Genomic DNA, 23,221 nt, shown 5'->3' with positions numbered 1-23,221 from the left:
TTTTCTTAAAAAAAAAAAAATATACACACACATACATACTGTATATATATATATATATTTTTATTTTTTTTTTAAATAATGTTGAATTTCATACTAAATTTTCATATCATATTAAAAACATGTCTATATTAAAAGAGTTCAGTTCAAATTATTGTGTTTATGTTCATACAGTTGGACAAATAACTAAAAAAGTAATGAAATTAGTGTCACGTTATTGACCCACTGGTATTCTGAGTTTCCTTCTTAATGCCACTTCAGGTTTTCAGTAAATCTACATATGTGAAGCACTGCTGATCTGTTCTGCTTTGCACTGTGTGAAGAAGACACTTTCTCTGTTTAAAACATAGCCAATCACTTTATTCATAAGCAACACACTGGGCACGACCATATACGGGCCATGCCGCCTTGCCACCGCATCGATAATAATTTACATCATGATTAGGCTGGTGTACAGGACCGAGGCAATATGTTGCACATCTTCGAAAGCCTCAGTTTAACTCCCAGCCTCGTTCGGACGTGTAGATGTGAGGTTATAATTCCTCAGAGCCATCCGACAGCTCAAATCTAATCCCATTTTCCTGCCTGCTTACTCTCTGATAGAGATGATGCCCCCCTGAACTGATAGTTTGGGGTGGGGTTTCAGGGGAGGGCCATTTCGAGCCTGTCTGTGAACTTTGCATGCACCGCTAGACCAAAAAAAAAAAAAAAAATCATAATATGATGACAGGCCTGTTCTACCTCCCAGCAAATTTGCTGTTGGAGATGGAAGGATTGAAATAGAGTTTGGTTTGTATAATTACGCCCATCTATCTTTATATTCTACTAGCATATCACAAATTGAAAATACTAAAAATTGACTGTTCATTCTGATGGTTAATGATTGGCGTAGACACAGCGATGATTTATTGGTTACTTACTGATGTGACACATTTGCATCTTATTAGATGGAGATTACTAGGAGGCCCTTTCAGATTGCAGGACGCGGCCCTTCACAAACCGCCTGATGGATTGATTTGATTTGCAAATGTAATCAAACTAATAAGAGGGAAAAATGAGCAATAATGCCTTGTTTTTTCAACGGGCAATCACACAGGGCCGCCCCCCGCTGGCTGTGGGCCTGATGGGTTGGTAAGAAAGCAGTGCTGGTGAGAGGCCAGAAGGTTACTGTCACACCTATTCAGCTCTCTTACAGCCTTTATAAAGCAAATGTGTCCTTTATAAAGACTGACACGCAGGAGGACAGATAAACATGTGCATAATGCGGAGCTTTGCATTTGTTTTCACATGACAAAGCATGATGCAAATCTGGCTTCTGTCAGGTGCATTTCCAACAGGCTGAGACAGGCGTGTTTACATGTGAGGTGTGGTGGAGGCTGGGTATTGTGTGTGACGGACAATCACTCCATATTCTGTGATGCATAGTCCATTAGCAAAAAGGAAGAAAAAAAAGAGAACATCTATATTAATGTCAAGGAGGAAATCAATGCTTAAATATGGTGAGCAATAATCACATGAATACATCCATCATGTGTTCCTAACATAATCAATTCTTGAATTTGATATATATATATATAATATCCAAATTATAAAAAAACTATCCATCTATCTATCTATCTATCTAATCTCGCCTCAATATACAGTATGAGTACATGAACACATGAACACAATCTCTAGAACTGCTCAGAGTCACTTCATGAGAATTTTACCATTTCTTTTGAGTAAAACTATCGTCATATTATATACAAACAGAAACCTAAAGGTCTTCACAGCATCCCGTCAAAATAAAAGTTCTGTTTAACTTGAAACCGTGACAGAAATATTACTTAATGTAATGATAGTACTACTACTACTACTAAAATTAATTTTATAACATTATTTTTTAAGGAATATTTACCAGAAAAATTATTTACCAGAATTTATTTAGCAGAAAAATGTAAATACACAACACGGTATTTCTGGAATAAAGAAAGAAAGAAAAATAATAAATTTGTATTATTCTTTCTTTTTTTTTTATCCATTAACTAGAGATGCTTTTGATTATTAATATTTATTGAAACCATTAAGATGGAAGCCAGAAAATTCATGTAAAACAGAATTTAGTAAAAAAAAAAAAAACTGAATTTGAGAAAAAATAAATTTCATATGGCCATAAAAAATGTAATTTTTGTTAAACTTTAAAACATTGCTGTTTAATATTGTACGTTTTAATATTTCAATTACTTTGACATGCTTTTTGATGAATACAATTTCATTTAACCATTAAAAGATATAGTCTAGAAAAATAAAAAAAAAACAGAAAAAGAAACACACAGTCCACATATTGACATGCACAAAAAGGACAAATCCGTGTGTAATGGGGTAAAAGTAGAGTCAGGCATCATTCAGACACCCGAGTCAATAATGTCAGACTGTAAAACAGACTGTAGGCAGCACATCAGTATGAAGATGTGGAACTCATCCAGTATGCTGTGCTGTGGTTATTTTCAAAGTAGACTGTGAGCTGACACGGCCTTCCCCTTACCAGTATGCCACAAACAAAACCTTGAGAAGAAAACTGCTCATTTCCACCAACTACCATCCTGTTTTGTCTATAATAACCAATTTACCGATTTATATCACTTCAAAATAATAATCAGAGACGCAGTTGAAGAGAGCTTATGTGATCATGACCTTTGAACTACGCTAAAACAGCAATATAAAACGCACAATCTCTTTGACACACATTTCTCCAATCTTTGCTCTGTCTGTACAGCCTTTTTCTCTGAGTGTCAGACTTAATTTAGTGTGTCTCACTTTGCTGAATGTATCAGGAGTGAAACCCCTGCTAAAAGTGAAAATTTGATTTGCTAAAAGGAGCTTAGGGCATCTATTAATCAATATTTGCAGTGTGTCAGGCTGAGGGCGGTGACAGACAAGGCCTCATTTAAAGATTGGTTGGAGCGGGGATATCGGGTGGGGGTTGGGGTGTCACGAATGGGTTTTCTCCTCTCATCCAGGGCAGGGAAGAGGAGGAGGGTCCCAAAAATCACATCTGGGAAAGCACTGGCAGGCACGCACATCAGCGAGGAGGAATAAGCGGGCTTACTCCAGTTTGCAGATAATTATGTTTACATATGATTAGCTCTTCCTCCAGTGGGTTCACGAGCTAATGAGACAAAACTAGCAAGCACGTTCAGGCAAAATGAGACTGGAGTGAGAAAGAGGGAGGGACTAAACTGAGAAAAAAGGCAGAAATCGACATGAGTGTGCGTTTTCATGAGACGTCAAGTGACTTTTGAATCCATAGTGCCACAGCAGAAGTTGTGAACTAGCAGTATGAATTGAATGTGATGATATAGATCGTACAGCAGACCACATACTGTGGAATGATGTCAAATCAGAGTGTCTTTCCATTATTAAAAAAAAAAGAAAGAAAGAGAGAGCATGACTACTGTAGTGTGATTCATGAACAAATGACTCTTATGAGTCAGTTCTTTTAATGATTCACACACACACAAGCTTTTCAGACCGATGAGCTTTGTAAAAATCGACGAGTTTCATTAAACCATGAATTTAAAGATTTAAAATATTAATAATAATATACAAATATTAATTATATTTTAAAAATGTTTAAAAAGCATTAAACCATGAAATTAAAGATTTAAAATATTAATAATACACAATAAATGTATACAATATACTATCTATAGTATACAATATATATTTCTCTATTTGGTACCATTTTATTGTTATTATCATTTATTTTTATTTTAAATTATTTAATGATTTATTGCTTTATTAATATTATTATTATTATTATTATTATTAATAATAATAATAATAATATATTATACACATTGTCATATATACATATAGGCCTAAGGAAACATATAAAACATAATAGACCTACATATAATAGGAAACACTGGTGTGAAATGTGCATTATTCCAGCACTGTATTACAATGCCAAGAGTGATCGTAAGACCTCTATCTCCATTGTGTTTTCCCATCCTGAAGATTAGGCGCTGGGAAAGGGCTCATGGAGAAAGCAAACCTATGCTTTAGATAAATCCCTCGCTCAGCTCCTGATTAAGACATCTCACCAGCTGCCCGACGCCTGAGACAGGGTGAGAGTGAAATAAATAAAGCATAAAAACTAAAAAACACACATGTTGCATTCACGGCTGCAGCCTTGAGGCAGTTGTGCACGCTTTGCCAGGGTAACTTTAATTGCTATTGTTCGCATCCAGAACAGGCCACTAAGCCTGTACACACAGGCCAGCCAATAATGATGACACCTCAATCACGTCTGCAGATTGCACTGAGTAAGCACCTCCTGTTTTTTTTTTTCCTAACAAGGTTTCTGGGCGAATATGCTAATCCCACGGCGCGTTTGTCTGGCGAGCACGTAATCGTCTTATTATGCCCCGAGAAACCTCGCTGCGATATTTGAGTATAGGAGTCGGGCTTCCATGACTCTCTTCTTCTCCTGAACCTACTACGAATGCACTGGCCCTGACAATTGAAGAAACGAGAGAGAGGCCTAGCCGAGGGAGAGAGGGACAGGAAGGTGTAGAGAGCGAGAGAGAGAAAAAAAAGATAGAGGTGGGGGGAGGAAGAGGAATGAAGTGGAGTGTGGCAGTACCTCGGTATCTACATAAAAGAGATTAGAGTCGACAGGGTTCCATTTTACAGCTCAATCATATTGTGTTAGCACGCGCTTATCCGCGTGCCAGTGAAAATAGAAAGGGAAATAAAGAAAGAGAGAAAGTCCCCGAGATAGGACCAAGAATGGGAGAAGCCCGAGCAATTTCAGCCTGCATAAAGGGCCTGTAATAGTGAGGGTCCTGTCATGCTAAAAAGCCAGTGCCGGTCCATGCGCCCGCCATTCTTGTAGCCCACTCGTCTAGTCAAGTGCGACCGCCCGCCATTGTGCACCACTGTGTTACAATAAGGCATGTATGACAGCACGTTTTCATTTATTTTTATAGCTCCTGGCCGGCGTGAGGTGACTCTAATTCTATTTACAGATTTTTCAGATTTTTTTTTCAGACTTTACTGTTATTTACAGTAAAGTTTTTTGCTCCCACCCTTTTCCACTACAAACATTTGCTCTTTCAAATGCTAAAATAAAACTACTGCCCCAATACAGCAAGATTTTTTTATTGCTCCTCTAATTCTATTTACAGATTTTTTTAGATTTTACTTTTATTTATTTGTTCTCCCCATTTTCCATAAACGTTTCCACTCTTACTGCACAGCTTAAACGCTAAAATAAATAATTGCCTCAATACAACACATTTTTATCTATTTTTATTCCTCCTCTAATTCTATTTTTTTCCCCCTGAGATTTTTCTTCGGATTTTGCTTTCCCCGCCTTTTTCTGCTACAAAAATTATCTTTCCTCACCCCCACACAGCTTAAATGTTAAAATAATTACAGCCTCAATACAGTACATTTTGTGTATTTTTTATTCTTTCTCTAAATCTATTTCCAGTTTTTTTTTTCAGATTTTTCTTCAGATTTTGCTTTTCTCGCCTTTTTCTGTTACAAAAATTATCTTTCCTCTCCCCTGCACAGCTTAAATGTTAAAATAATTACAGCCTCAATACAGGACAATTTTGTGTGTTATTATTTCTCTAATTCTATTTACACAGCCTTTTTTGCCTTTATTTACAAAAGTCTTTCGTTTCTGCCTTTATCCACTACAAACATTAAACATAATGTAATATTTCCACTACAAATGCTAAAATAAAATTACAGCCTCAATACAGCACATTTTCATTCCACCTCTAATTCTATTTTTCTTCAGATATTGTTTTTATTTACAGAGGTTTTTTGTTCCTGCCTACAAACATTAAATATAATTTAATATTTCCTCTACAAATGCTAAAATAAAATTACAGCCTGAATACATCACATTTTCATTTGTTTTTAGTCCTCCTGGCTGGCATGAGGGGACAGGTTTTTCATTCCGCTACAAACGTTTGCTCTTTCCTCTCCTCCCGTGCATCTTAAATGCTAAAATAAAATTACAGCCTGAATACTTTAATCTCACAAATGAGATTCCTCACCCTAATCCACATTATGTCATTTTCTGCTTTTTTTCCACCCTCGTGTTGTTAATATCACATTTCCAAATCCTTGCGTCTCCCATAATGCCAGGCTTACAGGAATGGGCGAAGCCGGGGTTTTGTTCAGGCACCCTCTCTCGCAGTGTGTTTGTAAACCATATCGAATGTTTTCACGGCCTATACGAGCATGTAAATGATCAGAGTAGGGAGAAGGAGCGAAGCCTCTGCGCATTAAAAAAGCAATCAGAAAGGAGCGGCCGTGTCTGCGCTGCCGGCGGAGGGTGCTGCCGTCGAGGCGTCTTTAACTCCATTCCGCAGAACACAGACTGCTTCATTATCCGCCAGCTCTCTGCAGCGGCAGCTCCAGTAATACTGAGTGATGTTTAAATTAGTTTACAATTTGCCTGCTCCTCGCCTAGGACAGATCGTAAGCGAAGGCGCTCAGAAATGTCAGTGGCGCTCCTAACCACCGTAACAAATTGTTGCCCATACGCTGCACACCTAATGACTTCAAATTATCTTCTGTGCGAGAGGCTGACAGTTTGTTACGTCTGTTAGCAACATAGCCGCCGTATCATGAGCCATAAATGGGTTTGGACTCTCGGGGAGAATGGAGGCCTTCATCAATTTGATTAAAAAAAATTACTGTACCATAGAAACCGCAGAGACAAACCAGTTGAAAAAGAGAGAAATGCGCACATGGAGCTGTGGCGGAGCGGTTAGGGGAGGTTAACAGGAGGCCGTTTACAGAGCCCGTCTGTCATTGTGTGTCTTTCTGATTGTGTGAGGTTAAGGGAAAAAAAATATCACTCTCAGGGGAAAAAAATGTCTTGAGTAAGAAGAGAACTTTATACCGAATCTCACACTTTTCTTTGGAAATTTTCATCGGGATACAGTGGCAATTGGAGCGTGAGGTGCAGGAGGAGATGAGAGCCGCAGGAGTACCTGCTCCGGAGATGAGGGGGCTCCTTCCTCTTCAAACAGACACAGAATTGCCTGCCAAGGTCTAATCATACAATCACCTCTCTTCTGCTGAGCAATCATTCATAGAATGTGAACTCTGATGCCAATCGAGAGACTCCTCTGTTTGCTTTCTGAGCAGACATGAACTAACATATGAACACTGTACAGAAAAAAAAAGCTATGAATGTGCAAATGTATACATAGAGAGAGGCAGAAGTTTGTATAGAGCCTGAGACACAGGGATGGGTATCGTTTGGGTTTTTTCGATACGGGTGCCAAATCGATACTTTTAAAATGGTTCCGGTGCCTAAACGGTGCCTGAACCGATACTTATTAAAAATAAATAAATAAAAATTCCCCCAAAAATGATGGATTGGCCATTAGCACTATAAACACACAATGTCTGTTTCATTCATACTGGACGCCAGAGGGCGCCCTCGCACAGAAAATCCACATATCCAGTCACAGAAGTAGCGGAACTCATGACCCTCCAGGAAATCCCTTATATGGACAAAGGCATCACTATTATAGCTGTAACTGAGTAAACAGAACATATAAACATTTTGAATGATAAAACAAAGACTATAAACACTCAACTGCGACAATATAGTTTATCTGTGTTATTCAAGCCATCTCTGGTATTTTCATAATAATTAAGTATATTTATAAACTGCTAATCGATGTGTTCTTTTTAAAGTAGCCTATGAAACATATTGTCTGCCTCATTCTGTGACAAGAAGCCACTTCAGATCACAAAAGGAAGCATTTGACTCAGTTGGAGTAAAAAGGTTATAATGTTCTCTTTTGTTGGACAACAGGTTTAGAAATGTGAATACAAGGGAAGTTTAGCTTTAGGTAGGGCTGGGCGATATAGCTAAAAAATGTATCAATGATATAATGTTTCATATCGTTCGATATCGATAATTATTGACATTTTTTATAACCTTTTTTAAAACAAAGAGCAATAGAAAAAAACTTTTAAATTTAACCACTGTATTTTTAAATTAACCCAATTTATTGAGACAAACAACAAATATTTTTTGTTTTAACAGTCAAACGCACAATAAAAATTAAACAAATATCTAATGTTTTATATGCAGATTAAATAGGTCTTAAGGAAACTTTTGTCTTGGCTCCCGAGGCCACAGGAGGACGCAATGAGCAAAATAATAGCACATTTAAATTGTCAATGCAAGGAAGTAACTCTATAAAAAACGTGCATTACGTCTAAATTAACTCGTAAAAATCTAAAATAATTTTGTAAATTGCATAAACAATTATGAACAAAGCGCTCCACTAATGACGCTCCCAGACGCACACCTAACATTTGATTGTACTATTTTTGCATTCAAATGCAAACGTTTATTTTAAATTCCACTAATATTCATTTTTTTTATCCACAATCTCCTCATCACAGGCAGGCACAGCACTCAAATCAGGCCTAGCTTAAGGCATTTTAATTTAAGCATGTTTATCTTAGTTAACGGAAGGCTACCTGCTGCCATCAGAGCAAGTGTAATTACTGCATTCACACGCTCCTTGGATGCTCTCATTTCCTGAGTTATGCTTTTAAGTCAGAATGTGAAAACAACATGGACACTCGCGTTATTACAAAGATTTGTTGGATTTGTATTATTATAGCTTTCTGACTTGAGTTCACGTGCATTTTCTCAGTCGGGAAATTATTTTCACGTGCGGTGCCAGTGATGATGCTTCTTACATCCGTTTCGGAGAACCAGAGGACAAATATTTCAATCGATCGCTCAGGCATGGCACCGAAATGAGGCACAGAAATCTGCCTTCTGATTCGGTTCTAATACATACCGGTTACATGGGTACCGGTGCCATATTGGTACCGGGTTTCGGTACCCAAACCTACCTACAATAAATGGTCCAACACATTAGGAATACTTTTAATTTTACTGTTTAGAATAACTGTCAAGAAACTCCGCAAGTTTGTCATATTAATTGAAACTCAAACATTCCATCAAAATCCTCCATCTTGTAAAACCACTGCCAGTGTTTACCCTAGCTTTACCCTGTTGCCCGTCTGTGCATATTTTAGCAAGTCTATAAATTTTGTCTTGCACTTATGGAATGGAATCTGAATTTCTTTGTCCTAAACACCTGGCTCAGATTGCTACAGTAGCCAAGACCCAAACTCTCGCTATTGGCTGCGTGGAGGTACATTGGTTGACAGGCAGGCATAAGATATCATATGACTGCCTTCGGACAAAATGCAATGACTGGACGAACACTTTATAGTTCTGAGACTCAAAAGTCATGCTGGTCATTTCACAAACACAACTGGCAGGAAACCATTTTTTATTTATTTTTTCCATTGCATACACAACTATTCTGGATTGATGCAGAAAATTGAATTGGGAAGAAATTAAAATTAGTGGATTTGATATGATGATACACTTCAATGACCATGGAATTGGTAAACAAAGCATATCTTATATTAATGAGAAAATTTCACATCCATAAAATGAAATAATCTCACTCCAAAGCAAATTTTCTCACTATAAAGATTACTTCAAGCTGTAATGTTTTACATAAATGTAAAAGTAAAAGGCGATTAGAGCTTACAACATAGTAAGTGTTATATTGTTGTATAAAGTGCAAGGCAAACTTTTTCTCTTGCATAATTTTGCATTATTTTTGAATGTAATATTTCTCATTGTATTATTCTTGTACATGGCATTAATAATAATAATAATAAAATGCAACTGGCACCTCTCATTATTGACTGTACTGAAAATGACCTCAAAGCACTGTAATATTGTTTCAACTGTAACAATTTCAACTCAAATAATATGTCCATTTATTAATATAAATATATTTATTTGGTGTACAGTACAGTAATAATAATTGTTGTTGCTGTCATTATTATTATTAATATTACTACTACTATTATTATTATTATTATTATTATTATTTGGTGAGTACCCATGAAATGCTTTTTTTGTGCAATTGATGTTTTGTAATTCATGCTAAATTATTAGAGTTTTTGGTCAGTCAGTTCAACGCACGCATTCAAAGGCATCATTCACCAAGACTAGGGAGCATTGACAAACTGTCTGCGGTTTTAGGGACCATTTACAAATTCCACAGCTGGCATGTGAAAATGGTGCTGAAAATAGAAGTCATCTTTAATTATGGGCTGATGTCTATTCTCCGTGCCAGACAATACAATCAGCTGGCTTTTACTGAAACGTACAAGGCACACAAAGACAATAACAGCTGACAGCTCACGAATCATCAGATGACAGTAAACCGTTGAGTTCAATAAGTTACTTTAAAAAAAACATGCAAGCAGAAGCTGAACAATTTAGCATGGGCTGGTTGCCTTCAATATGTACATGACATCCATGTCATGCTAAGTGATCAATTATTGAGCAAGAAAAGAGCTTGTGGAGGAATAGAACATTTGGTTAGATATTAAAACTAAGAAAATTAAAACAACTGTAGTCAAAATACTCTTTTATTCTTGAGCAAGAATATTCTCAACTAATAAATATAAAATTGTTGAAGATATTTTGTACAACAGACATACAGCAAATATGCACAGCTGGGTTATTATAGTTTACTAGGGCTGTCAAAAAAATAAAATTGAATATTCGTCGAATTTAAAATAAAAATCCACATTCGAATGCAAAAACGATGCATTCGAATTTTAGGTGTGCGTTACGGAGGCAGCCTTATCAGTGGCGCACAAGATGCGATGACCATGTAAGTGTCGTTGCATTATAATGTTTTTGCTGAACCCACTAGATGCGGCGCTGCTACGTTGTTCATTAAAAATATTGAGGAAAAAGAGAACATCAATGCAGAGAAGATCTTGTTTACATCAAAACTGAAACCAAGCCGTTCACACAGAACACATATTTCGCACATGTTCTAGAAGGACATCTATCACCGTTGCACTCGCATGTCGCACAAAAGAGGCCCTGTCCCAAATAGAACACTTCATGTGCACGTGCGGTCTTATGGACTTACAACGGTCGCCGCATGCGCGTGTGCGTTAAGTCCACGAGACCGTAGGGTGTCCCATTCGTCATTTTAGTGTTCAGAAGGGTGCTTGCGAGCGTCCCCTTTGTGGCTGCTATGTGCTCCCGATACGCACTTCTGCCGAGCCCGCACGGGGCGAGCTCCACAACAGACTTCTACCCGACAGTCAAAGCGTCATTTTGCACGAAAGTGTGGACTCAGAGGAAGACCGCGAGGGGGTGATTTGGGACAGGGCCAGAGATACATTCATATAAACCCCCACCCCCAATTCAATAGGATTTTCTTCCAACATTGTGTGCATCGTGAATAGTGAGTTTGCTCTGCCTGCTACTGTATCTTCTCCTCTTTGAATCTGTCTTCAGCATCTCTGGCCTCTGTTAACGGCCATTTACAGACATTTCCACACAAACAACATTTTGGAAAATGATTGCAATGCAGTTTGTGTGCAAGCCCGGAAAAGTAATCTGAAATAAAACAAAAAATGGCTGGTCGACCGGTTAATTTGTATTAAAAAAAAAACTACACTGTATAAATGAAATATCGATTAATCATTGTTAAAGCTACAAAGTTACTTTTGCATGTATCTGTCTGTTCAAGCGCAAGATTTGTCTCTCTGTGTGCGCTGTACACACAGAACAGCGCACGAGTACTGAATGGAGTTGTCTTTTGCATCTTGCTTGAATGCTTTAAAATCGCTTGAATGATGCTCTCATTTCCCGAGTTGTGCTTTTAAGTCGGAATGTGAAAACAACATGGACACTCTCGTTATTACAAAGATGTGTTGGATTTGTATTATTAGAGCTTTCCCACTAGAGTTCACGTGCATTTTCTCAGTCGGGAAATTATTTTTCACGTGCGGTGCCAGTGATGATGCTTCTTACATCCGTTTCGGAGAACCAGAGGACAAATATTTCAATCGATCGCTCAGGCATGGCACCGAAATGAGGCACAGAAATCTGCCTTCTGATTCGGTTCTAATACATACCGGTTACATGGGTACCGGTGCCATATTGGTACCGGGTTTCGGTACCCAACCCTACTGAGACATAATGGATACTTATTAGCCTTGAAAAATAAATGACTGGAAACTAATTCTGTTACTGTGCTATGAAACACTGAAGGCCTAAAATTATGACTATTATTATTTTCTTCTAGTAATGATGGCCAATAATGAGTGAATTGTGAAACTGAATGAATATTTTTCACCACAACTTGGATCATTTGTTTTTATAAATATGTGTCAAGACAAATGTATTATTTCTACATTGATTACTTAGCATAAAACTTTTTTCAAGAAAACTTTCTAGTTTTGAATAATGGCCACTACATTCCACCATACTATACTTACTATAGTATATTATAAAATACCATAAATATAGTACATGTAAATATATAATTCCCTTTAAAAGTTTTTATTTTTTTTAAATAAGTAGTTTATGATTACCAAGGGTGCATTTATTTGAATAAAAACAGTAATGTTTTAAAATATTTTCTACAGTAATACATTGATTTTTTTATTTTAATATGGCTTACAATGTAATTTATTCTTGTGATGTAAATTTTCAAAAGCCACTTTTCCAGTATTCAGTGTTACATGATTGTTCGTAAATCTTTTCAAATATGCTGATTTATTATTATCAGTGCTGAAAACAGTTTTATAACAGCCTAATATTTTTGTGGATATCTTGATCTTGATCTTTTCAGAAATTATTAACAAATAGAAAGTTCAGAAAAAAAGTATTTATTTGAAATAGCATTTTTTTGTAACATTATAAATGTTTTACCATCAAATTTGATCAATTCAGTGCATCAGTTCAGTGTTTTTTTTTATTTCTTAAAAAATATTACTGATCCAAACTATTAAAGTATAATATAACATAAGCATCATACTATGCTACATTACAGTATGCAGTCTATACTATGTACACAAATGTGCAACATTCCAGAAGCTCCAGCGGTGTGGCTTCTTGCACACAGCGAAAATCCCATTAAATCCACAGGGCAAGTCTGGGTCAATCTGGCATGGAGCAGCAGAAATAACCTCCCAATCCTGCATCTCGTGCCTGGCAGGAAATTGGCACTCTGATGAGCTTTAAGCCCATTTTATGGCTTGTGTGGTACTATTGCCCGGGGCCAGTATTAGCACAGTCATATCTACAGCACAAGGCGAACTACAACACAACTTCCTGTGCAGCAAATAAAGGTGTTAACATGTTTTGGTTAAAAGAGTGGTCTCTTTTCTTTAGTGAAAGTGGATGAATGAATCGCATAAAAGAACTTGGGCATGTTCACATGCTGTGAAACTACCACTATGTCTCCTCCTCTAAGTTAACCACTCTTACTATTGTCTGATTTGAGAGCTTTCTTTCTCTTTACCTCATTTTTGCTCTCGCTCCACAGCCAGTCACCTATGGGAAGCTCTTTTCAAACACTGAGGGCTGAAGTGGGCAGCCACTGTCTGTGACCAGGGCCGTCTCAGATTAAATGCAAAAGAAGGGCTTTGTTAAGAAGATTACTGGAAACTCTTCATTCTGTCTTGTGGAGATGGGCAATAAGCAGCTGTTGAGAGAGAGGAGGGGGGACACTTGTCTCAATCTTGGTCAGTCATGCCATTATCGTTCATGGCTAATGTCAGGAATCCTTTCAACAAGGCTGCTGGTTGGCCGAAACAGCAGGAGAAAATGCCTCCCCTCCACAGATATCGCGCTATACTGAGGAAGGATTTGAGCTAAAACTAAACAAATTGATCCTTGTATGCTGTCACAGAGGGAGGAAAAATGCTGACCTAAGGAACGTGTCACTGGTGGCCTGGGTGATGGCAAATGCCCTTGATTGACAAGGCACAGCTTTGTTTAGAGTTCAGGAGAGTGTTTTGCACATGCTGAAAACAGCAATTACTCAAACACTTTACAGTTTTTGTTCAGAATTTGCATATACAGTGAAGCACAGAAGTCTGAGACTATGCTGAAATTGTAGAATTTTAATTTTAATTTAAACCTGAAAATAAACAGAAAGCTTTAGGATACATAAAAATGTAAAACAATCAAACATTATGATAAAATATTATATATAAAACAGAAATAAAAATAGAAAAATATATTATAAATATAATAAATAATTTATGTATTTTATATTTCTATAAATACATACAGAAAAATAAATAAGAACAATAAAATAAGAAACATTTGTGATACCGATCATTTGATTTTCTTGAAAAAAAGCACAAGATGCTCTTTGTATCATTCTCAAATCATGCTGGATAAAATGAATGGCAAACAAATAATAAAAAAAGTTATTTTTTTAAAAGTTCGATTATTTTCATATTTTATTTAATCTGTAACATGCTATAATTATCATTTGTAATAAAAAAAAATGTATTCAATTTTTGTTTTAAATTAGAAATGAATAGTAGCATTCTCAGACTTGTGGGGACCACTGTTTACGGAGTTGCTTTTTTATAAATGTTCATGTTTAAACTGACATTGCCATCAGATATTTAATATCCAATTTGACTTTTTAAACCTGTATAAAACATCTGGTTTGCAATTTTTCATCTAGACTGAATGTGTTCCCCCCCAGACCATTCAATGCATGGTTCACACTGCGAGTCTGCCTGTAGTTGTGAGTAATTTCTATTTCTGGTCATGTCCTACCTGGGATATGCTTGGCCCAGCCAATGTTGACCACCAGTTCCCTGTCTGCCAGGTCGCAGAGCGTGGTCAGGGCTTTGATGTCGCTGTCGGGCACGGTGGGGTCAGGCATGGCGTAGATCTTCTCAGGCTCCGCCACCAGCAAGTGAGACACAATCTTGTTATCTGCAAGGCAGCCAAAGGGGACTGTATTTGAACACCGAGGGGAGAACAAAGAAACAGATTGGGATTATACCAGCAAGGTCATATAGTGTTTGGTTCAGTAGCAAAGAATGCAATCAGATAACGTGAAATATTGGCAGAGTTGTTTTCTCTGGGCTTAAAGATGGTGTTTGTGGAACTGAAAATGCTGTTTTTGGTGTAGGAATGAATGCCTGGTGCTTTTTATAATCGAAAATAAAAGCTTTTTTGGTTACTTGTTTATTGGTTAGGAGAGAGTTTGATGGTGCAGAGCAGTGGTTCTTCGCAAGTTTTGCTTTAAGACAGATTTATTAGTAATAAGGGAATTTTATGCTGGCCAGATCAAATTAATCCAAAATAATGGAGTTTGAATGCTTGGTGAAACTTAAAAAAATTATAATAAATAAAAAAAGAAATAAAATAAAATAATAAAATAAAATACGTTTGAGAACCACTGCTGCTTTTTTAATTTACATCCTTCTGATGATTTTCTCATTGTGGATTATGCTGTGAATTGCGCATATAAAGATTCGTGTTCGGGCTATTCTGTCAATCTAATGAGAGAAAGGACACACATTTCAGATCGGATTGCGTCGGTGAGGGAGATTGGAATAGGTAATTAGTGACACCCTTACAGTTAAATGAATTCATTTGCTGTTTAATCATCTATGTCAATGCAATATGATAGACAGACAGAACCCAAATACAGCAATGCAATTTCTGTGTGCTTGTCTGTGTGTTTGCAAGGCCCAGACGAATCACTTTGAGCCCATTGCATCTGTGTTTGAGGTCCGAGGACAAAACGGATCACTAAATTAAAAAGCATTACCTTCTGAGGTGTGTGTGTGTGTGTGTTGGAGGAGGGGAAGAAATGGATCAATCAGCCCAGCCCTGCTACTCCAGGGAGTGGGGGAGCCTGTAAGTGCTATCTCTAGCTAAATCTTATTTAATGTTTCCCTAATTAGAATCAATGCAACCCAATTTCCAAACCCCATGCCTTTGTTATGTGCAAATAATCAATCAGGTAGGCTGGGACCATGGTTACTTCTCACTGTTTGTGAAAATAGAGAAAGAGATAGAAAGGAATGAGAGAAAAGATACAGGGAGCTCAGAGACAGACTGATAAAAGCCTCTATTAATGAGACACTGGACTAAAATACGAAAACCCTTTACAAAACTTAAACATTTGTCTGTAGGCCCATGCAAGGGTGGACATATTCTAGATTACAGACTGATAAAAAGACATCAGTGGGGATTTATGTTGGATAAAAGATATTTAAATCCAAAACGGAATTCCGACCAAAGCATATTCCCTTTAAGACAAATCTCAATAAGCTATTTTATATGTCAGTAACGGCTAAAAACCGACCAAAATCTTTAAAACTGATTGTCAGTATTACGTTTAAATGAAATATATCAAATCAGCATAACAATGGTAGTATAAACGCAGATTCTTTAGCTCACAAAATGGGCACATAAAAAATGCAATGCACAGACTGGCTCTTTTAACTGAAAAGTGGGAAGGATGCCATATTGAGTGCTTTGTCCTGTTCATTTTCCAATGAGTGGTCCATCGCCTCCCCCTTATACTGTCTCCCAAAGTCCCCATCTTGCTAGCATACAATAGCAGAGAAAAAATGAAGTAATGAATGTGGATGGGAGCTGGACATAGAGAATAAGCTTTAAAATAAGTTGCTTTGGGTGGCTGGAAATAAGCCTGAACCTGGAAGGAGGGATCAGTAGGATTAGGCAGAAGGTTATTCAGAGCACTGTATTCCTAAAATGATTTCTACCACTGTAATAATTAAGATTATTTCCACTGCTATCATGCATAAAAGCATATTGTATTCCAGGAGAATATGCTACCATTAAGTAAAAAGGCTTTAGGGACAAATCTGTTAAGCGCTGCCGTGCTGTCTCTTTGCAGCGCAGTCTGACAGCGCGGAAGCTCCGATATTGTGGGTTTGATGTCTTTGCCAGATTGGATTTAATCCGGATTAGGCCTCTCTCTCCCTCTCGCGCTCGCTCGCTCTCCCCTAACACACACACACATGCACAAACATCTTTGTCGATTGGCTCTGTCATATACTACATCTCTGTCTTTCTTGTTTTGTGTCCAATTTCCTGGCGCATTGGAAAGAAGGCAGGTCACTGTAAAGTGACATTGAGAAATTAGTGAAAGATTCTGTGTTTTATCTTTTTTGGGGTTTGACAGATGCAAAAAACGCAAACTTGAAGGGATATTTCACCCAAAAAAGAAAACTGTCATCATTTAATCACCCTTCCGTCGTTCTGAACCTGTATGACTTTTTGTCGAACACAAAATAGGACATTTTAACAAATAGTTTGACTGTTTTTCAAATGACTTTCTTTCTTCTGCAGAGCACAAAATAAGATATATTGAAGAATTTATTTACTTTTTTTTTTTAAACCAATTTGGACCCCATTAACTTTCATTGTATGGCCAAAAAATACAAAAAATATATATATATTTAAAAAAAATCTTCTTTTGAGTTCTGCAAAGGAAAGTCAGTCAGGTTTGGAATGACATAAGGATGAGGAAATTATGAAATAATTTTCTTTTTTGTATAAAACCTTACATTTGCATTTTTTAAATGCAACATTTGCACCTGTTTTATTTTTACATTAAAAATGGGAGTGTTGCTTAAAAAAGTGTATGCATTTGTATGAGAAAAAAATTCTTGAGGCTGAGAAAATCTAAGAAAACAGACTTTAAATGAATACAATGTTCTTACATGGCTTTTTGGGCGGCAGAGCCAGTTGAGGGTTCAAATAGGGGCTGTTTTCTGCATCTATCCGGCGTTTGTACTTCTGTCTTCCACCACGCACGCGGTCCAGTCGAACGCCTGATAAAAAAGCAGAGACAAGAAAAAAAACATTTACTTTTCGCACATCATTCTAGCACAAACACAACCTCTTCAATAAAGCAGTCAGATAACCTGTGCTGTCACTTTAAAAGCACTGCGAGGGGAGCGGCCGCTGTGAGCCCGCCATAAACGGCACGGCAGCTGTCAGTGGCCATTTCAGGGATGTGGACAGGAGATGACCAGCTGCTGACAGACAGGGGCACAGTCGCTCTCTCCATGTGACATCCGGACACGCACCTGCCCATCTCCCGCTTGTGGCGCATGTGCATCTTTAGAGCACTCAGCTCACAGAAAAATAACAGGTAAACAGCAGAGAGCCATTTGTGTTTGCGTTAACACACATCCTCAAAAGTGTTGGTGACAACAATTACAGGAAACACTCAAGAGCGCAGAGGCGTTCAAGTACTCACGTGAAGCATCTCACCGTGTCTTTAAAGGCGTCCCATTCTCCTTCATCATTCAAAGCTCCCGTCGATATTTTCCCCCCACAAAGAGCGCAAATAAAGTGTGATGGGTGGCTAATTTATTGAGGCGCGATGGTTGTGAAAACATTCTGAATCCATCCATCGCAACCCGCGATTCTGATGAGTGCAGAGCCTTAAAGACCTGTCCCTGCTTTTAATTAATTGACATACAAAAGAGCCTTAATTTAATTATGCAAACCTCTCCAGGGGATGGGCAGTTTCCGTGGAAACCACTTTAAGGTGGCCGAGGACCCATTTCATGTTGCATGCTGGAGAGGAATGGAATGGACATGAAGGTCCAGTGGGCTGGCCCTCGTTTCACAATTAAAACACTGGAATTCTCGTTTATCTGAATGGCGCTCAATCGCCACCTACGCTGGGCTTTCAGGGCCTGAATAATTTCTGAATAATTTAACAATGAGATGCACCTTTCTCATATTGAAGAGCACTGATTGAAAATTTGAAGTGCTGCTTATGGGTTTTACCTGATTACATTTTAACTCACCTAAATGTGAATCTTTTTGTGTCAATGGAGATGCTGACATACAAAAACACAAGGGATTTCTCCCTAATATTTTGATCACTAGTCAGTTAAAAAATTTTTAAATTGGCAAATAAAATTTAACTCTGGTCCCCCAAACCCAATAATGGTCTACATTATTATTCATAATATAATATAATATAATATAATATAATATAATATAATATAATATAATATAATATAATATAATATAATATAATATAATATAATATAATATAATATAATATAATATAATATAATATAATATAATATAATATAATATAATATAATATAATATAATATAATATAATATAATAATACAGCCTTTATGTAAAATAAACTAAAATTAAATCAATCAATTAATTAAAATAAATGGAATAATCCAATATAAATTATAATATTTAAAAATAAAATAAAATAAAAAATAGAAGAAATTTATGTATAATCATATATATCTTGCCTATATCTTTTTTTTTACTATTACCCTTGACTAGTATAGATCTGGGATGCGTACAATAAATGGAGATGGTGAAAACATTCTGAATCCATCCATCGCAACCCGCGATTCTGATGAGTGCAGAGCCTTAAAGACCTGTCCCTGCTTTTAATTAATTGACATACAAAAGAGCCTTAATTTAATTATGCAAACCTCTCCAGGGGATGGGCAGTTTCCGTGGAAACCACTTTAAGGTGGCCGAGGACCCATTTCATGTTGCATGCTGGAGAGGAATGGAATGGACATGAAGGTCCAGTGGGCCGGCCCTCGTTTCACAATTAAAACACTGGAATTCTCGTTTATCTGAATGGCGCTCAATCGCCACCTACGCTGGGCTTTCAGGGCCTGAATAATTTCTGAATAATTTAACAATGAGATGCACCTTTCTAATATTGAACAGCGCTGACTGAAATTTTGAAGTGCTGCTTATGGGTTTTACCTGATTACATTTTAACTCACCTAAATGTGAATCTTTTTGTGTCAATGGAGATGCTGACATACAAAAACACAAGGGATTTCTCCCTAATATTTTGATCACTAGTCAGTTAAAAAATTTTTTAATTGGCAAATAAAATTTAACTCTGGTCCCCCAAACCCAATAATGGTCTACATTATTATTCATAATATAATATAATATAATATAATATAATATAATATAATATAATATAATATAATATAATATAATATAATATAATATAATATAATATAATATAATATAATATAATATAATATAATATAATATAATATAATATAATATAATATAATATAATATAATATAATATAATATAATAATACAGCCTTTATGTAAAATAAACTAAAATTAAATCAATCAATTAATTAAAATAAATGGAATAATCCAATATAAATTATAATATTTAAAAATAAAATAAAATAAAAAATAGAAGAAATTTATGTATAATCATATATATCTTGCCTATATCTTTTTTTTTACTATTACCCTTGACTAGTATAGATCTGGGATGCGTACAATAAATGGAGATGCAACATAACCGTGACATGAACTTGAAATCACACTGTGCAGATTCATAATATTCACACTTCACGTTCATAACATTCACAGTCATATAGGCTTCAATGACCAACTAGTGTATTATGCTCATTATATCAATACTGCTTTATCCCTTTATTATCGATGCCTTTCTAAATAAGCTATTCATTCCTACTAAATAGCAACCATAGCCGTAATATTTCCTCTTATAGATCAGTGTTTCACTATGACTGCACTACATGCATGCGTATTTTGGGACGGAGTGATAATGAGTGTTAATTAACTTTGACCCATGGCTGGTTGTTGATTATGTGACATTGTACTCCAGGACAAAAGCAGATCCGTGACCCTGTTTGCTCACATTTCCACGAAGGAACACACGTCCCACAGGCTTCGTTTTACACGAGAACGGCAGTCTTAAAAAGATGTCACATTGCTAGCATAGCCTCCTAGATGCCAGCACCCGAAATATGCAACAACACACGACGCTCACATGTTGACAGCCTCTCATCTTAACAAGACCAAGCCCCCCCGCCAGAAACCGGATCCTGCTCCAGCCCGGGTGCCTGGACTGCAGGGTTTATTGGGCTAATTCACTGCTACAGACACGCTTGTAATAGCATCACCTGCATTCTGTGTGGCATCTTACATCTTTGTACTACTTCACGAAACCTGCATCTGCCATCCAGGTTAATGCAGGTCAGATATATAGCTCTTTTATTTGCCTGATTGGTTGACTTTTCCTACTGCAACTGATGCGCAACTGTGTATAAAGTTTTGTGTCCGAGCTGCATCTTCATAGGCCGGCAATGCGCTGGAAATAGATGAGGAATTAATGCAGCACAACCCTGAAAGACGCCCTCTACGGTGGGATATTATTAGGAAAGCCTCCCTCGCTGCTGAAGGAGGATCGTTCAAGGATTTACACGCTCCAAAACAAACAGCATTGGAATAAGTTACCCTTTGTTACTGATCTGCAGCCAGCTTTGTGGCTTCTCTTATATGGTTAAGATTAAGATGCGGCTACGGGATGCCGACCCAGGGGCGATCGTTACCCTCCACAAACGGCGAATGTGGCTTCACACCATCGGGATACATCTGTCTGCTGATAGACCTTCTATCGCCACATGACTGTAAAGCAAGCAGGCGCCTGGCTGCACATGGTGCGCCGCTGGGTCGGGTTTCACACAGACACAGATACAAAGAGCTGCCGATTGTTTGTTTGACGGCGTATCTATGGGCCCATGCGGAATGATCTTGATGAATAACATTGCTTCATGGGATGCACACCGCAAAAACCACTCTGAAGTTACAGTTTCAGAAAAGAGCAAATATATCTTACCACACAGTTTATGGGAATGTTATGGGTTTCCCTCAAAAGAAAGACAAGAAGAGTTCATTTAAAGAGACAGTTCACGCAAAAAAATGTAATTCTGACAATAATTTCACCCTCATGTCTTTTAGAATCAGTATCTGACTTTTTTTTGTTCAGTGGAACATAAATGGAGATATTTATAGCAGACTGTCCAAGCTGCTCTTTTCCATACAATGAAAGTGATTGGTGACTACAGCTTCAAGGCAGGATTTTTTTAACCAATAATCATTTCCAAACATAAAGCTATAATATATATAAAGAATATAACTTTTATGATGCTTTATTTATTCTTTTTGGCCGTTGGCCGCCCAGTCCCCATCCACTTTCATTGTAATCAGAAGATTAGCTTAGACCTTCTTAAAATGTTTTATTTTGTGTTACACTATAAAAATAAAGTAATATAGATACGGATGTCATGAGAGAAAATTGTGACAGAGTTTTAACTCAAATTTTTAGGTGAACTGTCCCTTTAAATAATAGGTTCCTTTAAATTATGCTAAATAATGCATTTGGCTATATTTTTCACTTCACTTTTCTCCCTCTCTTTTTAAACGTTCCTCTGCTATTAACAGCTCAAAGCTCACTAATAATATTATTTATATGTTCTGAAATGAACCTTCTGATTAGCCTCATACATTAGCACTAAGTAGGACATGAAATGCTGTTAAAAAGTTTCACAGCAAATGCCTCAGATTTCATGCAGGCAGACAGAACAAGAGGAATTGGAAAAAAAATAAGAATTCATTTCACACTGTTGTAAATCTCAGGGGTGTAATTTCCACTGGGGACAGGGGACATGTCCCCCCCACTTTTCAAAATTACGTTTGTGACCCCACCACTTTCAAATTTGTTTGTTATGATTTTTTTTTAACTGCACACCGTCATCGCCACGGAGGAGCAGGACCGAGCAGGACACAGACGCACGCATCCAGGAACGTCGCATGCACACTCTAAAAATAGCTCACTGAAAGTTCTAATGAGCAGGTATCGCGATTGCGGCACAGTCAGCGATGAAACACCAGACGCCGCAACAGATGACTTTAATGTTATCATGGATGAATAGAAAGAAAGGAGATGTGAGTTGGTTGATTCAGTAAATTAGCTCAGGTCAGGATAATCATATTTTCTGCCTACACCTGTTGATGTTAGCCTAATGTTGACTGAGCTAACGTTAACATACACTGTTGCTAGGTAACTTCAGACTGTTGTTAGCTAAATATTTAATGTAGAACAGTGGTTCCCAAACTGGGGTACATGAACGAATCGTTCGAGAAAGTCATTGATTCAATGATTCATTCATAAATACAGCCACTTGCTTCGTTACTGAATGAACGACTGACTTGATGACTTACGCATTAAGACAGTGACTTACCGCCACCTACTGGTGCGTTTAGTATTTAAAAGAATCACTTTTCACTTTTTTATCATCATTGCATATTACTCTATTGAACTTTTTTTATTTAAAACAAACATTATTAATATTGTATTTATAAAGATAAAAAATGCACTGGAAAGTCAATTTAGGGGGCAAATATTGTCCTTTAATGTGTAGCGGGGTGAATGAGAACACAGACTCGGTACTGATCGAAAGAGCCCCGGAGGGTGATTT

The 23,221-nt window shown here is 37.1% G+C and overlaps 1 protein-coding gene across 1 annotated transcript in view; it reads right to left on the bottom strand.

Moving 5' to 3' along the window:
- The window catches only part of LOC107719475 (estrogen-related receptor gamma-like), a 99,079-nt gene that overhangs the window by 22,280 nt on the left and 53,578 nt on the right, over positions 1-23,221 (bottom strand). Inside the window, exons 5-6 of the mRNA XM_016526893.1 lie at positions 17,617-17,727; positions 14,684-14,845 (exon numbers count right to left, since the gene is read on the bottom strand). Coding sequence (XP_016382379.1) covers positions 14,684-14,845; positions 17,617-17,727 — 273 coding nt within the window. The remainder of the gene's footprint in view (positions 1-14,683; positions 14,846-17,616; positions 17,728-23,221) is intronic.

The sequence above is a fragment of the Sinocyclocheilus rhinocerous genome, unplaced genomic scaffold, assembly GCF_001515625.1.
Source record: "Sinocyclocheilus rhinocerous isolate Xijiao unplaced genomic scaffold, SAMN03320098_v1.1 scaffold1234, whole genome shotgun sequence".
Lineage (NCBI taxonomy): Eukaryota > Metazoa > Chordata > Actinopteri > Cypriniformes > Cyprinidae > Sinocyclocheilus > Sinocyclocheilus rhinocerous.
The sequence above is the reverse complement of the archived record's forward strand: the minus strand, read 5'-3'. Positions and strand labels throughout refer to the sequence as shown.